This window comes from Lynx rufus, unplaced genomic scaffold (assembly GCF_022079265.1).
Source record: "Lynx rufus isolate CCGP_SWC_20201006 ecotype Redwood Valley unplaced genomic scaffold, mLynRuf1.p SCAF_9, whole genome shotgun sequence".
Taxonomy (NCBI): domain Eukaryota; kingdom Metazoa; phylum Chordata; class Mammalia; order Carnivora; family Felidae; genus Lynx; species Lynx rufus.
Genome location: NW_025814897.1, coordinates 43580339 through 43598209, shown reverse-complemented (window position 1 = coordinate 43598209; position 17871 = coordinate 43580339). Strand labels below are relative to the sequence as shown.

The 17871-nt window shown below is 36.7% G+C and overlaps 1 protein-coding gene across 2 annotated transcripts in view; it reads left to right on the top strand.

Annotated features, from left to right (window-relative positions):
• Window positions 1–17871, top strand: part of LOC124505601 (Putative N-acetylated-alpha-linked acidic dipeptidase) — a 66715-nt gene that overhangs the window by 30630 nt on the left and 18214 nt on the right. For both annotated transcript variants that reach the window (XM_047071589.1, XM_047071588.1), the window contains exons 8-13: window positions 3746–3844; window positions 4132–4217; window positions 5735–5854; window positions 8240–8322; window positions 13524–13587; window positions 17448–17515. In XM_047071589.1, coding sequence (XP_046927545.1) covers window positions 3746–3844; window positions 4132–4217; window positions 5735–5854; window positions 8240–8322; window positions 13524–13587; window positions 17448–17515 — 520 coding nt within the window. The remainder of the gene's footprint in view (window positions 1–3745; window positions 3845–4131; window positions 4218–5734; window positions 5855–8239; window positions 8323–13523; window positions 13588–17447; window positions 17516–17871) is intronic.

The window sequence follows — 17871 nt, the reverse complement described above, 5'->3', positions numbered from 1 at the left end:
GCCACCCAGGTGCCCCAATGTCTTTCTCCTTTTTAAATGTAGATGTTTACAGCTATACTTTTCCTCCAAGCACTGCTTTAGCTGCATCCCATAAGTTTAGATACATCATGTCTGCATTTTCATTCATCACTAAGTATTTCCTAATTATTCTTGGGATTTTTTCTTTCACCCATTGTGTATTTAGGAGTTAGTTCTTTGATTTCCCTATATATTTCCATGTATTTCCCAAATTCCCATCTTTAATTGTTAAATTCTTCCTTTTGTGGTTGGATTAATAAACAGATTGTATAATTTATAAAAGGGTTGCATGACTGCAGCCATTTACATTCATTTAAACTGATTTTATAGCCTAATATATAGTCTATCCTGAAAAAATGTTCCATAGGTGCTTGGGAAGAACATGCATTCAGCTCTTGTCAGATAGCATGTTCTAGATATGCCACATGACATTTCTGGCTTGTCAGCTTCTTCAGCTCCAAGTCTGGGATAGATAAGCCAAAAAATAAACAGAGGAACTCATCTTTGTCTTTTCTTATACCCTGAAGTCCCAGCCTAGGCTTTGAGAGCCTAATGTGTGTTGTATATACTTATGGCCCAGAGAATTTAGTTGTTGTACTTAACCAGAAGAATAGGGCAAAGCTCATCTCCATCTTTCCAGAAGCAGTCTTACTTCTTTTCAAGCTTCTGTCAGGGTACCCTAATCCCTTATTCCCCAGCCAGAACAATCACCATGCCTTACACTTGCTCTATACTTCTCTGCATTTGTACCTCTTCATGTCATACTTAGTACCTAGAATGCTCTCCATGTCTTCTTCCCATGCCCAGATCTTAACTCATCCTTTAAAATTCAGATAAGTAAAACCTCTAAAAAGTTGTTCATGTTCCCACAAGCTAAATCAAGCTGTCTTTTGTCTATATTCTTTAGAATTTTCTCTACCATTGGTCTTGCTTTGTTTTATATTATTGTTGACTTTATATGTACCTTCTTCTGACTAACTTCTGACTAAACTTTTTGGTGGAAAGAGGTCATGTGCATATTTGTGTTCCTTATAACACAAATGTCTTGAGTATAACACAATGTCTTGAACATCGTAGACCGTAAATCTTTGCCAAATGCACACATAAAAAGTAATTTGCTACAGGATATAGATTTTAAATGCTGTGCTGTTTGCATATATTTATTGAACAAGTCCTTTCAGAGACATTTCAACATGTATATTTCCTGAAATTTTTGTGGTTTGGAAGTTTAATATTTAACTTTTTAATTTTCTTGGAATTTATTTTTTATTTATAGAGTGAGGGAAGTACCTAAAGAATTTATATTCCTAATAATCTCAGTAACATTTATTGACTAAAACCTCTATTCTCCATAGATCTGTGATATTTCCTGAACTGATACATCAAATTCTTATATTCAGCTATTATATTCTATTCTAGTCATCTGTTTACTTGTCCTTGTGGAACACTATAATTTCTGCTTTATAGTTTATTATCTTGTGGGAATATGGACTAATTGTTACCTTCCTTATGTAATAATATACAATTGGCTATTATTCTTCCTGCTGAAATTACCTTGTTATATTTTTCATGTTTTTATTTTGAAAAGGAAATACATTTACATGGTTCAAAATTCAAAGGGGTATACAGGAAGAGGTTTCCATCTAACCCATTTCCACCTCAAGAACAATTAGTGTTGTTAACTTATAATATATCATTATAGAAATATTTTACATATAATGAAGCATGGTATATTTTTCTTCACTTGTGCTCCACAACTTTTTTTTTTAACGTTTATTTTATGGGGGGGAAGGTCTGAGAGAAGGAGACAGAGGATCTGAAGTGGACTTTGTGCTAACAGCAGAAAGCCTGATCTGAAGCTCGAAATCATGAACTATGAGATCATGACCTGAGCTGAAGTCAGATGTTTAACAGACTGAGCCACCTAGGTGCCCCTGTGCTCTGCAACTTTTTTACATACTTAGTACTCTGCTGTTTTGACGGATTATGCTTTCTACCAATGTAAAAGGCCCCTTCATATTACTTGATGCTATTTATGTGAAATTTTAATATAAAAAGATAAATTTTATACTATATTACTTGAAATTATGTTTATTAGCCAAACTCCTCTGTGATATGGGGGGAAAAAAAGAAGAAGGATTTACTCCCTGATAGAGCATTTTAAAACAGAATATTACTTATAATTAGGCTTCCATGAGAAGATAATCTAATCAATTGCTTTAGCATTGTGTGTGCACTAGATTCTAGGTCAAGTTGAACTAGTCACATTTCCTCAAATAGGTAGGCAGGGAACAGTGCCTGTGTGTAGGCACACAACAAAGAGGGAACTGTAAAGCATGCTCCTTTGCAAAGCCTAGGGTGCATGAAGTTCTATGATGAGAGATAAAGTCATAAAAAATAGATTGATATTTTCCACACTCTTCATTTTCTCTTGAACCATATTCTTCTATTTGCTGCAATTTAGCAAAGGTTTCTGTGCCCAAACCAAGAATAAGTCAATGCTCTTAAAAGAATAAAGGCAAAGGGGCGCCTGGGTGGCGCAGTCGGTTAAGCGTCCGACTTCAGCCAGGTCACGATCTCGTGGTCCGTGAGTTCGGGCCCCGCGTCGGGCTCTGGGCTGATGGCTCAGAGCCTGGAGCCTGTTTCCGATTCTGTGTCTCCCTCTCTCTCTGCCCCTCCCCCGTTCATGCTCTCTCTCTGTCCCAAAAATAAATAAACGTTGAAAAAAAAAAATTAAAAAAAAAAAAAGAATAAAGGCAGATATGTTGGGATAAAACCACAAGAACTCCTTCATTCCATAAACGCTATCATATTACCTTTCTCAGTCACCTGCTGAGAAATAACCAGGGCTAGTTGCATGTACTGGCTAGTCTGCTTGAATCTTTCTACCTTAAATTTTTTTTTAAATGTTTATTTATTTTTGAGAGAGAGAGACAGAGCGTGAATGGGAGAGGGGCAGAGAGAGAGAGAGAGAGAAAGAGAGAGAGAGAGAGAGGGGCACAGAATCTGAAGCAGCCTCCAGGCTCTGAGCTATCAGCACAGACCCTGATGCAGGTCTCAAATCCATGAACCGTGAGAACATGACCTGAGCTGGTCAGACTCTTAACCAACTGAGCCACCCAGGTGCCCCTCTACTTAAAAAAAATAAAAATAAAAATAAAAAAGTTTACAAAAATTTCGTGAAGCTTTTACAGACTGTTGATTGAAGTAAAATCATTTCCTTTGCTCTTTATGAGTGAAGATACCTTGTGAAAGATTAGCATGTCCATATTTGGGGATATATTTATCAGTAGGAGAAATAACAAAATGGAAAATCCCAGAATTTGACATCAGAGCTCTTTCCTCACAGCATTCCCTGGAAGCATTTTAAACAGACTTTCTATTAGAAACTGGGAACGAAGAGTCTGGATTCTTCCCAAACGTTTGACCCTCAGCTATACCACTTACCAGCTGCATGACTCCAAGCAATTTGCCTATCTCTCTAAGCCTCACGCCCTCATCTCTGAAGTAGGAGGAACTTCTACTTCAGACTTCAGACTAGGAACCTAGTCTACTTCAGACTAGGAACTTAGACTCTACCTCCTAAGAGTCCAAGTAAGGGTTAACTGGCATATCCCTGACTCCTGAAGCTATCATGAGCAGGCACTCAAGAAAGCAAGCTCATTGACATTTTAGCTGATAGCTCCAAAGTTTTTCTTCAGCTAATAATACTTTTTGTGTTCCATAGGAAAATGGGTGGATCAGCACCACCAGACAGCAGCTGGAAAGGAAGTCTCCAAGTGCCCTACAATGTTGGCCCTGGCTTTATTGGAAACTTTTCTACGCAGTTAAGAGACTATTTTTATTGTAACTCTCAGGCAAGGGAAACTTTTTTCAAAAAAAAAAAAAATACAGAGGATGACTGGAAAAGTAAAATATATCTGGTACCAAAAGGGAACAAAGCCACAGGTTGTAGAGGGGAATACACTTACATCATTTGTATTGGACAGCTGGACAATGTAATTCTTGCATGTGTACGTTTAGAAATCTTTAAAATGATGTAAGAGTTAAAAAATTGCAGGTGGCAAAGTGTTAACCAGGATTTTCAGAATGCATTCTTTATTTTTGCATTAGAAAAGTCAAGATGCACATCCATTCTAACAATAAAGTAACCAGAATATACAATGTGATCGGAACTCTCAGAGGAGCAGTGGAACCAGGTAAATTAATCATTTGCTCAGCAAATATTGATTGAGCAATCCTTCCGGGCCGGGCACTGCTCTGAGCTCTGGGAATGTAAGGTGAACAAAGCACTTCTTGGCCCTAATGGAACTTACATGGACACAAAATATACAAATTGAGGTAATTTTGTATTGGGATACATGTTTGAAGAAGAGTAAACGTGGGGCTAAGTTGGTTAGATGCCCAAGGATAGTAAATGTGAAGCTGTGCATGCTTCAATTAAAGGATCGAGGGAGAAAGGTCAGGGAGGGATCATTGTGAGGTCTTTTCTCTGGGTTTTCTGGATTTGTTTACCACGTAGTTTGCTTGGGGTAATATTTCATGTTAACTACAAACATCTATGTGAAAGATAACACTATTAGAAGATTAAGGTAACCTTGAATTAATGAATCCTTTATGTAGTCTTATCTTCTATTGAAGTTAATGAGATCTATAGACACATGATTTCCACAGAATTTCAGATACCCTGCAGCTTACTCTATTCTGTAAATAGTCTTACTTCATTGTGTTTCAATTCCTTAAGGATTAGGGTAATATATTTCTGACTAACAGGCATACAGTTAAATCACATATTTTTTGTAGAAGCAGCCAATGCTTTCTTTCAGGGATAAAGAATACTGGTATACTTCCAGAGGGTACTAAATAATATATAACTGGCAATTCATTGAATCTCACTGACTACCTGTTTTGTGCCAGCTCTGTATTAGGCATTGGGGATGGAGGGAAAAAATGAAGACATAAGCCAGGGATGAGGAGCCATACATTCAAGCGTGGTAAATGCTTTGTCAGATATGGTAGGATTGCTCTGAGAGCTGGAGAGTGGGAGCAATTCTCTCCCCTGGGGAAGCTAGGAAAGGGTCATGGAGAGGTAAAATCGTTGATCTGTGTCTTGAAAACTGAATAGGAGTAGGAAGTGGAGAACATACTATGAGGCCACTGTGTTCTCTTACTCTGAAAATACTGGAAACAAAGTTTTAAGTAGCTAAGAGAGGAGTGACAGAGAATTATAAAAAGAGATGGATAGAATAATTCCATACTTACTTATTATTACTTATGTCTCTTTTTACATTTGCTTAGAGCATGTGCAAGTGAGTGGGGGAGGGGCAGAGAGAGAGAGAGGGAGAGAGAGAATCCCAAGCAGGCTCCACACCTTCGGTGCAGAACCCATGCAGGTCTTGAACCCACGAACCATGAGATCATGACATGAGCTGAAATCAAGAGTTGAACACTTAACCAACTGAGTGCCCCAGGTGCCCCGTCACTTACATGTTTATGATTGTTATTGTACATTGTACACTGAGTATACCTTTGCTTGTCCCATCTACTCTATTTGTCCATCAAAATCAGACCAAAATAGTATATTTACACAAGTCTTCAGGAACCTTGCTCTTTCTTTGAGTCGTGAGTGCTCTGTGTTTAGATGTTCTTGACTCACTTGCAGTTTGCTCTGTTATTGACCTGGAATGACAAATAATTTTGCAATGATGCTTCCTAGACAGATATGTCATTCTTGGAGGTCACCGTGACTCATGGGTGTTTGGAGGCATCGACCCTCAGAGTGGAGCAGCTGTTGTTCATGAAATTGTGAGGAGTTTTGGGACACTGAAAAAAGAAGGTAATGTAAACAGCAAGGGAAAAGATCATCCTCTCTGAATCTCAATTTGGTCCTCTGTAAAGTGTGTAAAATTACCACCTTCTCGTGGGTCTGAGAGAGGGACCAACTGACAGGATACGTGCAAACATCAAGTGCTTGGTAATACCTAGTAGCATAGAACAGCTTTCAGTAACTAGTTGCCATGTTTCTTGTGTGGGTTAGATAATTATATTGTTTACTTATTTTTGCTTATTTGTATAATAATGTTTACATTATTGATATTTATAAAGTTATAATCTGAAATAAGGGAATTATACTGTTAGGGGTCGCTCTTGACAACAAAGAAGGTGGAGACGCATTTCTTCACAGAAGACAAGCCAAAGTTAGGTCATGGGCCACGTGTCCTGATCAGAGAACTGTGAGCAGAAGTTCCTTCGGCCCTTCTAGCCTCACACAACAGGTCAAGGGCATCAAGTAAGGGAGGGGATTGAAGCTTCCTCTGAGAAGTTTTGGTGTCTGTCTAATAGGATTCTCAGAAGTTTGATGTTTGCGTCCCCACATCCTCAGTCTTGGTGTGCTCTCCTAAAACTTAGGTTTAAACTCCTAGCTCCATTGCTTCAGTCCTTTTAGAATCTTTATATGAAAACAAAGATAACACTTAGTTCAAATGATTGCTTTCTAAAATAAATCACACATTGAGAGCAGAAAGTCCACTCTCTTTACTGACCCTGCAAACCAGGGTGTGGGGGCTCTAATTGTGACCCGTGTTTTTTTAGCAGCAATAACAACCAACAGCAAAACTGTATTAAGTTTGTACGATACTTGTTTTCACAGAGAAAGTGCTTTCACGTATTCTTTGTTTTGAACTCCTAGCAACCAGGGAGAAGTTTACTTAGTTATTTCTGTTCTCATTTCACAAATAAGCTAACCAAGTTTCACAGAATTGAGTGAGTCATCCATGGCTGTATAGCTAGCATGTGGCAGAGTCAAAGAACCCAGGTTTAAACTCAAATTTCTGGGGGCGCCTGGGTGGCTCAGTCGGTTAAGCATCCGACTTCAGCTCAGGTCATGATCTCGCAGTCTGTGAGTTCGAGCCCCGCGTCGGGCTCTGTGCTGACAGCTCAGAGCCTGGAGCCTGTTTCAGATTCTGTGTCTCCCTCTGTCTCTGACCCTCCCCCATTCATACTCTGTCAATCCCTGTCTCAAAAATAAATAAACGTTAAAAAAATTAAAAAAAAAAAAACTCAAATTTCTGGCTACTAGCCCACAAAACCATGTCTCTCTTTAAAACAAAATGTAAAGGGGCTCTATTATTTTTTTCCACAAAGCTATTTTATGTTTTAAGAACACAGAATTATGAAGATCTGAATTTACAAAGCTCATAAATTAGGTAGTGTTGAACATGAACACAAAAAATTTTATGATTTTGCAATAAGATTCCCTATGATAAATACAAAACATTGCAGTGACAATGATAGAGTGTGCCAAGAGAGTGCAATGATGAGGAATAATAATTCATAGGAAATTTGAATTATATTATTAACAAATTGACAAAACACTGGACTCAGCTGTAGGGATACACATTCTTAAGCAGAAATGAACTATTTGCGGAAAAAATGACACATTTTTGGAGTACGTTTGAAGTGCTATGTTTGTAAACACAACTCCATTTAATCTTCCTAACAATCAAGGAGTATCTTCATCTCACTTTGCTTTTTCTGGTGTACAGATGAAGAGAGGGAAGCGGAGGAAGCTTGCATAACTTCCCCTCGGTCATAGTGCTAGTAGGTGAAAGAACTGGGATTTGAAATAAGATCTTTCTTTAACTCCAAGGTCAGTGTTTATCACTCCAAGCCATATTACCTCCTTGTTGAGGTATGCTGAATTATTGCAGCAGCCACAGACATCAGTATTGCTAACTGAGCTGCTGTTAACTAATTCTGGCAAAGAATGGAGTGAAATCACACAACCAGCTGACACTGAACAATTGCGTGTATGATGCCAGAATGTGGAAGAGTTGTAAGGAATTTTCTCTCGGTTCGATCTGCTCTCAGAGCACAGACCACATCTAGCACTTTCTTCTTTCACTCCAAGCAGCTGCAGAGCACAGATGGCTGCCTGTGTGTATCCAATCATTATAAACTGTTTAGAATATTATGACCTAATGGAATTTTTGGTATGTCTACATCCCCCCCCCCCACTTTTCAGTGCAAATGTGCTCGTTTGTACTGACAAATCAGCTTTAACATCTCACAAAAGGAAATGATATAAGTAAAAATTCTCACTACAGTTCACATTTTCTAAACAAACAGTGGAATTTTAGTGTTGTTTTGCTGTTGAGTTTTACAGTGTCTTGGATATATAATGCATTTTCCCAGCATTTATGTGTATACACATATATTTTAGGATGGAGACCTAGAAGAACAATTTTGTTTGCAAGCTGGGATGCAGAAGAATTTGGTCTTCTTGGCTCTACTGAGTGGGCAGAGGTTAGTTGATAATTTGCTACAATATAAATTTTAACAACAAAGCAGTTAGGACTTATCAAGGAGGCAAAAATAACAAGTGAATTCAGTGAGAGCATATTCAGACTTTTTTTTTTCCAGAAAATCTGAAACAACATATCCTTGTCCAAAAAGAAAAATCTCTTTGTCATTAAAGAACTGTTTTGTTTCAACTTCTATAGGTACTTAATGTCAATTGTCAAAGTAATTTAGTTTTCATTTTCTGGGAGTTTTATGGCAAATAATTCACTAGAAACCAAACATCAAAATAAGGTTTCACATTTCTATTACCCTTTGCAAATTAACTACTAAAGCTAACCACATTAAAATAACCCCTTGAGCTTATACAGTAAGGTATACTTTTCAGATTTATGTTCCTTATATCCTAATGACTGACTCTAAATTAAATCATACTAAAAATGAGGTAGAAAGTCTCACTGCAGAATATTTGATAGGCCCCTTTAAAAGTAAATTTAGCTTTATGCAGATGTTATACACACACCTAATGGTCATCACAAATCAGAAACTAGTAATAGACTTGAGAAAAATAAAGAGGAATGAATCCAAGTAATTCACTAAAGAAAGCCAATGAACCATGAGAGAAGAGAGCAAAGAAAGGAACAGAGAAAAACTGCAAAACAGCCATAAAACAAGTAACAAAATGGCAATAAGTTACATCCCATCAATAATTACTTTGAATGTAAATGGACTAAACACTCTGATCTAAAAACAAAGGGGAATGGAATGGATTAAAAAACAAGGCCCATCTACATTCCGCCTAAAAGATACTTATTTTAGACCTCAAGACATATGCAGATAGAAAATGAAGGATGGAGAAACATTTATACAAATGGATGTGAAAAGAAATCTGGGGTAGTAATACAGTGGACAAAGTAGACTTTAAAACAAAGACTGTAATAAGAGACAAAGAAGGACAGTATACAATCATAAAAGATACAGTTATAAGAAGATACAATTGTAAATATTTATGTGCCCAAAATGAAAGCACCCAAATACATAAAGCAGTTAATAACAAACATAAAGGAACTAATTGATAATAATACAATGCTAGTAGGGGACACCCCATTTACATCAGTGGATAGATAATCCAATCAGAAAATCAAAAAGGAAACAGGGGCTTTGAATGACACACTGGACCATTCTTTTCAAGTGTACATGGAACATTCTCCAGAATAGGTCATATGTTAGGCCACAAAAGAAGCCTCAACAAATTCCGAAAGATCAAAGTCATACCATGCATCTTTTCTGACCACAATGCTACAAAACTAGAAATCGACCACAAGAAAAAATTTTGTAAAGACCACAAAACATGGAGGTTAAACAACATGCTACTAAACAATGAATAGGTCAACCAAGAAATCAAAGAAGAAATTAAAAAACACGTGGAGACAAATGACAATGAAACGCAATGGTCCAAAATCTTTGGGATGCAGCAAAAGCAGTTCTAAGAGGGAAGTTTATAGCAATATAGGCCTAAATCAAGAAGCAAGAAAAATCTCAAACAAAAGGAGAAAAAGAAGAACAAACAAGAACAAACAAAATCCAAAATCAGTAGAAGGAAGGGAATAATAAAGATTAGAGCAGAAATAAACAAAATAGAAACAAAAAAAATAATAATAATAGAACAGATGAATGAAACCACCAGCTTGTTCTTGAAAAGATCAATAAAGTTGGTAAACCTTTAGCTAGACTCATCAAAAAAAAAAAAAAAAACCAACAAAAAAACAAAAACAAAAAACAAAACAAAAAAACCCCAAAAAACAAAGAAAAAGAGAGGGTACTCAAAATCAGAGATGAAAGAGAAGAAATAACAACCAACACCGCAGAAATACACAAGATTATAAGAGGATATTATGAAAAATTGTATGTGCCAACAAATTGGACAATCTAGAAGAAATGGATAAATTCTTATAAACATATAATTTACCAAAACTGAATCAGGAAGTAATAGAAAATTTGAACAGATCAATTACCAGCAATGAAATTGGATCAGTAATTAAAATATTCCCAACAAACCAAAGTGGAGGACCAGATGGCTTCAGAGGTGAATTCTACCAAAAATTTAAAAAAACAAAAACAAAAACAAATACCTATTCTTTTCAAACTAATCCAAAAATAGAAGAAGAAAGAAAGCTTCTAAATTCATTGTATGAGGCCAACAATAATCTGATATCTAGCCTAGATAAAGATACTACACAAAAAGAGAACTACAGGCCAGTATCTCTAATGAACATAGATGTAAAAATCCTCAACAAAATGTTAGCTAACTGAATCCAAAAATACATTTAAAAAGTCATTCACCATGATTTAGTGGGTTTTATTCCTGTGTGGTATATTTGCAAATCAATCAACGTGATACATCATATCAACAAGAGAATGGATAAAAAATATATAATCATTTCAACAGATGGAGAAAAGCATTTGACAAAATACAACATCCATTCATGATGAAAACCCTCAACAAAGTAGGTTTAGAGGGAACATACTTCAACATAATAATGAAAATCCACAGCTGAACATCATAGTAAATAGTGAAAAACAAAACTTTTTTCACCTAAGGTCCAGAACAAAACAAGGAGGTCTCACCATTTTTATTCAACATGGAACTGGAAGGCCTAGCCATAGCAATTGGACAAGAGAATCAAAGGCATCCAAATTGGTAAGGAAGAAGCAAAACTTTCACTATATGCAGATGACATATAGACATATATGCAGATTGCTGCAAAGCAATCTACAGGTTGAGGTATCAAGGCTGGAGGTATCATAATTCTAAATTTGAAGTTATACTACCATGCTGTAGTAATCCAAACAGTATGGTACTGGCACAAAAGTAGACACATAGATCAGTAGAATAGAATAGAATGCCCAAAAATAAACCCACAATTATATGGTCAATTAGCCTTTGACAAAGACCGCTTTCTTACATCATTCACAAAAATAAACTCAAAGTGGATTAAGGACCTAAATGTGAGACTTGAAACCATAAAAATCCTAAAAGAGAGCATAGGCAGTACTTTCTATTACATTGGCCATAGCAACATTTTTTCTCAATATGTCTCCTGAGGCAAAGGAAACAAAAGCAAAAATAAACTATTGAGATTACATCAATATAAAAACCTTCTGAACAGCAAAGGAAACCATGAATGATACTGAAAGACAACCTACTGAATGGGAGAAGATATTTGTAAAAATATACAAAGAACTATTACATCTCAACGCACAAAAAAACAAGTAATCTGATAAAAAATAATAATAATAAGTAGAAGAAGACATGAACAGGCATTCTCCCAAAAGATATATAGATGGCCAACAGACACATGAAAAGATGCTCAACATCACTTATCACCAAGGAAATGGAAATCAAAACCATGAAGGATCACCTCACACCTGATAGAATGGCTAAAATCAAAAGTGTTGGCAAGACGTGAAGAAAAAGGAACCTCATGCATTGTTGTTCGGACTGTAAACTGGTGCAGCCACTGTGGAAAACAGTATGGAAGCTCCTCAAAAAATTGAAAATAGAACTACCCTATAATCCAGTAATTCCACAACTGGGTAATTACTGAAAGAATACAAAAAACACTAATTCAAAAAGATTAATGCACTCTATGTTAATAGTAGCATTATTTACAATAGCCAAGTTATGGAAGCAGCCCAAGTGTCCATTAATAGATGGACAAACAAGATGTGGTATATATATATGTATATATATATATATATATATATATATACACATATATACCCATATATATATATGTATATATATATACCCATATATATATATATACCCATATATATATATATATATATATATATATATATACACCCACACACATATATATGTAATGGAATATTATTAAGCCACAAAAAGAATGAAATCCTGCCATTTGCAACAACATGGTTGGATCCAGAGAGTATAATGCTAAGTGAAATAAGTCAGTCAGAGAAAGACAAATACCATATAATTTCACTCATATGTGAAATTTAAGAAACAAAACAAACAATGAGGGAAGAGAGAGAGAGAGAGAAGGAGAGAGAAACCAAGAAAGAGACTTAACTGTAGTGAACAAACTGATGGCTACCAGAGGGGAGGGTGGGGGGATGGGTGAAATAGGTGAAGGGGACTTAAAAGTACACTTACCATGATGAGCACTGAATAATTGTTGAATTGTTGAATCACTATATTATACACCTGAAATTTATATAACACTGTATGTTAACTATACTGGATTTAAAATTTTAAATAAATTAATTTTACTTGCATATATTATTGGCTTTGTGTAACAGAAGCATTAGCTGTAAATATAGGCAAACTTAAAATTTATCTCGTTTACTTCCAGTAATGCTTTAAAACGTATTTGGCTCCTATTATATTCTCTAGGAATTAGGAGAAGCCCTGTAAACTTCAATTTTCTTTGGGGGGGAAAAAAAAGTAGTGTTCCTAAAGACAGGAAAGATTTATGGTGGCATCAGGAAGAGCCTAAATATTTTGAGGTTTATTTATCTCCTTCAATTATTTTCCCCACCTACAGTTGCAAATCTTTTCCACTCTCTTTCTTACTGTCAGGACGCTTAGGAAATTGCATGTTTTGAAGACTCAAATCCACTTAATAGCTCAAAAAACTGCTGCACTTTTTGTCAGCATTTTAAAGTTGTGCAATGATCAGTCTTGACCAGTAGGTGGTGGTATCCTACAGGAGAACTTCATGCTTCTGAGTATAGACCAGAAAGAAACCTCACATAGTTTTAACCCATAAATTTGAGATTATTTATTCCCTGAGAATTGGGTAATAATCTCTATTTAAATTTAAAAAAAAATCGGGAAAATTTCCACTCACAGATTTTCTTTCTTAGGTCATTCATGTTTGCTAAGAGAATTTCTTAAAGGATAAACTATGGTATGGTTAAGCAATCAACTCCTTTTCTATTTACCATATTAAGATGGAAAGGTTCATTTTAATTTTTAGTCTTAAAAATGTTTTGCCTATTATTTCTTATCAGTAGTCTTTACTTAAATTCTTTCAAACAAACTCGCTTTGAGAATCTTACATATCAGTTTTGTGGTCAGCTTAATTCAGAAAGCTGCACACAGCAAATCTAGAGATGATTGTTTTAGGGGGAGGTTATGGTATATATTTATGCTTTTCTTTCTTTTTTTATTGTAGGAGAATTCCAGACTCCTTCAAGAGCGTGGTGTGGCCTATATTAATGCTGATTCTTCTATAGAAGGTGAATCTCATTGGTCTTGTAGGAAAAGGTGTGATCATGGTAGTAGCAGCCATTTAGTTCCTAAATTATGCACTAATAAGGAAGGCAAATCCATCCCATGTGTTGGGATGCCACCCTTGCCTCACAGCAGCTGTGAGACCTAGAGTGCTCATCTGGGAAAGCAGCCCTCTCTGATTTGCTTCACCTGGCAGATTACCTTGTCTGCACTAGGGATTGTAAATACCTGTTAAATGAATCAGTAAATCATAGAACAGAAGATTTCTGTGATTTTAGAATGGGGTAGCAAAAAAGGGTAATTTAAATATAATGCTAGTTTTATCATATCATGTGGATAGATTTGGGAAGAAATACTGATGTCCAGGTATATTTTTTCTTAAATATTTTTTTCTCCTATTCAAGAAATAGTTACTGAGCCCTTCTGTGTGCAATGTATTTTCCAGTATTTCAGAGGAATCAGAAGTTAGTAAGTCTTGCACTTGGAAGTTTGTGGCTCAGTACAAACGAGGAAATAAATTAGTCTAGGATTCTAATATATGCAGGTACTATAAGAAGGCTATAATGAGGCTGGTCTGAGAGTTCAGAGGAGAGAAGAGTAGCAAGTTCAGGAAAGGCTTGAGAAAGGAGATAGACACTCAATACTGGCCTTTAAGAATGGATCTGCTTTTGATAAGTAGAGATTCAATCGAAAGGACATTCTCAGGTCTATTTCCAAGATCGAGCAGTCCATTGTCACTACCCTCCATACCCATTCATCTATCTGTTCTTGACTACATGCAACTTCCCAGACATTGCAGCTTCTGTTCTTTGTACTAGGATGGCTGTTCCACACTCACTCTATCTGTTTCATTCTTACCCTTACAGTCTTCCTGAAATGGTACTTTTTCAGGGAAGCCATGTCTGTAGCTCTCCTCATGACCATTACTAAACAATTATTTGCTTTACAGACTACTTCTGTTACTAGGCTATATTCTTCAGCAAGTAACAGACAGGATCTTTCTTGATAACTCCTGGTTTCCTAATGTCTTGTTAAAGACACATGAGTTGCATTCATGCAGCAAAGAATGAGTCAATGAAGGGGAGACTTTGAGAATCTTTTTGGTAGTATATTGATAAACTTATCACATCCACAATAATTGAGACAATGCCTTTTGACAGAGGCATGTTGGCATTGACATTTCTTCTTTGTCCAGGTGTCTAAATTACATCGTCCCCAAGGTGGCTCACACAGTGCAGTTCAGTAATCCTTTCCCCCTCCTCTTATAGCCATGGTGAAGGGTGTGGCCTTATTCTCGGCACAGCCACTTCCTATTTGTATGACCTCAGCTTGTTACTTATCTTCTGTGTCTCAGTTTTCTCAGCTCTAAATAGAGTTGCCAAGAACATATACCTCAAAGGCTCTTAAAAGGGCAAAAGAGGTTAATATTTACAAAACTCCCACACCTGTGCCTTGCACAGGGTAAAAGTTCAAAAATATTAGCTTGAAACTATTACCCATACTTAAAAACAAACACATGGTAGGATGAAACCCCTTCGCTACACAGAATAAATACATAAACATATATTTCTCAAAAGCAGAATAATGTTCTCTTTCTTGCTAGCTTTGTTTGCAAGATTTGATTTTTAATGTATATTTTTAAATCATTGCAATTTGTTGATTATGTCACTCCTTGCCTTAAAATGCTGCATGGTCTCCCCATCATTTTCAAGACCCAGAGCAAATGACACACATGTTATGTTACCCTAAGATTAGGACACCACTTACCTTACTTTGGTTTATATTTAAAATCTTATTAAGTATGACTTTTTAAAATAACACAATAAGTGATACACTGGCTTTCTCATGTTAAAATGCAAAATTTACAGACAAAGCAAAAATCTTTACAAATGTCAAACTCAGCCCTCTCTCTGAAGGTACTACTGTTCTCAGTTTGGGGTGTTTCCATCACACTGACATTCATATATAGAACTCAGCTCACACAACCTATCAACAGTGTCGGAGGTACTCTCTTAAGGACTTTATGTGTAAAAATTTATTTAATACTCACAATCATCCACTGAGGTGAGTACTTTATTGTCTCCCTTGTGTAGAAGAGGAAACTGTGAATTCAGAGGGATTAAATAATTTTCCCAAGATCACACAGCTAGTAAAGGATTGAGCTGAAACTCAAATCAAGCTGGTCAACTTTATCCTTCTTATCCCTATATTCTGTTCCCCCTCACTACCTTATACAGGTTTTCATTACATATTACATCTTACAGGCTAAATGGTCCTGCATCTCGCCTTTTTCATGCAACAGCATATTATGGAAAACTTTCCATGTCAGTGTATATAGATCTATTCCACTTGAAAATTAAACTTCTTCAGTGTATTCAACAGAACAATTTATGTCTCAGTTCTCCAGCTGATGGTCAGATTGTTTCCATTTGTTGCAGTCAATATCTTTTTTATTTGCCTGCCTTACATTTTTCGACACAAGTCGAGAGTGGAGAACTACAGTATCATTGCTTGCTCATGGTATATGTGCAATACATTGCGATAAATGCTGCCAAACTATCTCTCTGACCCTCTGGTTTACACTCTTATTGGCTATTTATCTGTTTTAAAAATTGCAGTAGCTAAAATTTGTGCATATTTCTTCTTCCAGTTGAATTTTATTTTATTTTAATTTTTTAATTTATTTTTTGGGGGGAGAGCATAAGGGAGAGCAGAGAGAGGGAGACACAGAATCTGAAGCAGCTCCAGGCTCTGAGCTGTCAGCACAGAGCCTGATGAGGGGCTCCAACCCGTGAACAGTGAGATCATGACCTGAGCGGAATTCGGATGCTTAACCGACTGAGCCATCCAGGTGCCCCATCAGCTGAATTTTAGAACCAGCCTTTCAAGTTTCAGGAACAATTCTGCTGGGGTGTCTACTTATTTTTAAAGCCTCAACTTTTGCCGTTCCTAGACATGGATCTTAAGCTTTGAGATAAGAGTTTCTGGCCATTCTCTGAGCACATCATGTACTTTTATATTTCTGGGCATTTGTACAGGCTATTCCTTGATGAAGTTGTCTTAACTTCCCCTTCCCCAGGCCCCCAGCCTGTTCTAGTCTCTCCTCGCTGTGCTCCCACAGCTACTTGAGGGCACCTCTCCTGGCTGGTTTGCAAGATTCTCAAGCTCATTAGACATAGAATTCCTGAGGAATGGGAACCCCATCTCTGCTCTGTATTCACAACTAGATGGAGAGCACCTGCCTTACAAATGCATTTTTACAACAGATATTTATTGGGTAAATGCTAAATGCCAAGACTGTACTAAGCCCTGGGGATATGGCAACAAATAAAAAGACTACCTGTTCCCATGGAACTTACAGTCTGTTGTGAGGATGGCAAATAAAAAGGCAAATATTTAACACATGTGGGAGGTAACTAATAAGGAGAAAAATAATCCAAGGTCAAGAGAGAAAGAGTAGCTAGGATGAAGGGAAGAGAGGGTGCTCCTTTAGGTAGGGTGTTCAGGGGACAACTCTCAGAAAACATGACATTAGAGGTCTAAGTGAAGTGGGGGAGTTTTAAGTCATGCAGATGTAATGCAGAATGCTGTTCCAGGCTGAAGGAACAGTATGTGCAAAGACCCTGAGAAGGTCCCTGCTTGGGTAGAGTGGGATGTGAAGATTTGAAGAGGTGACAGGGGTTGTTTCTTGTATGGAACTGAGGACCAAGGTAAGCATGATGAGTTTTATGGAGTCATGAGTTGGAGGGTTTTGATTGGACTTAGGTTCTAAAAGGATCTTTCTGGCTAAAGAGTTAACACTGGTCTTTGAATGAAAGAATGAAGTAAATGAAATAAAAAAAACCATTCTTTCTTTATCTTTAAGGAAACTATACTCTACGAGTTGATTGCTCCCCACTGATGTACAGCTTGGTATACAGCCTAACAAAGGAGGTAAAAATAATTACATATCATTTTCGAAAATTTGAGTTCTACAAATGATGTTTCATTGAGATACCATTATTATGTTAAGCAGCTGCCTTGTTTTATAGCTTGTCTTTTTCTCATAGAGCAAATACCCACTCCAGAGAACATTGCATTGAATAAACTATTTACACGTGTTATCCCATTTCCCCCAACTGCCCTGAAGCAGCCTTTGGATAGCATTGCGTCTACCATCCCCATGTGAAATGGAGAACACTGAGATCAAAAAGCATTAGCCACCAAAGTCACACAACTTGTGCAGTAGCTGAACCAGGACTTGGTCCTGTGGTTTAAGTCCTTAATTTTAAAACTGCTTTATACTCCTT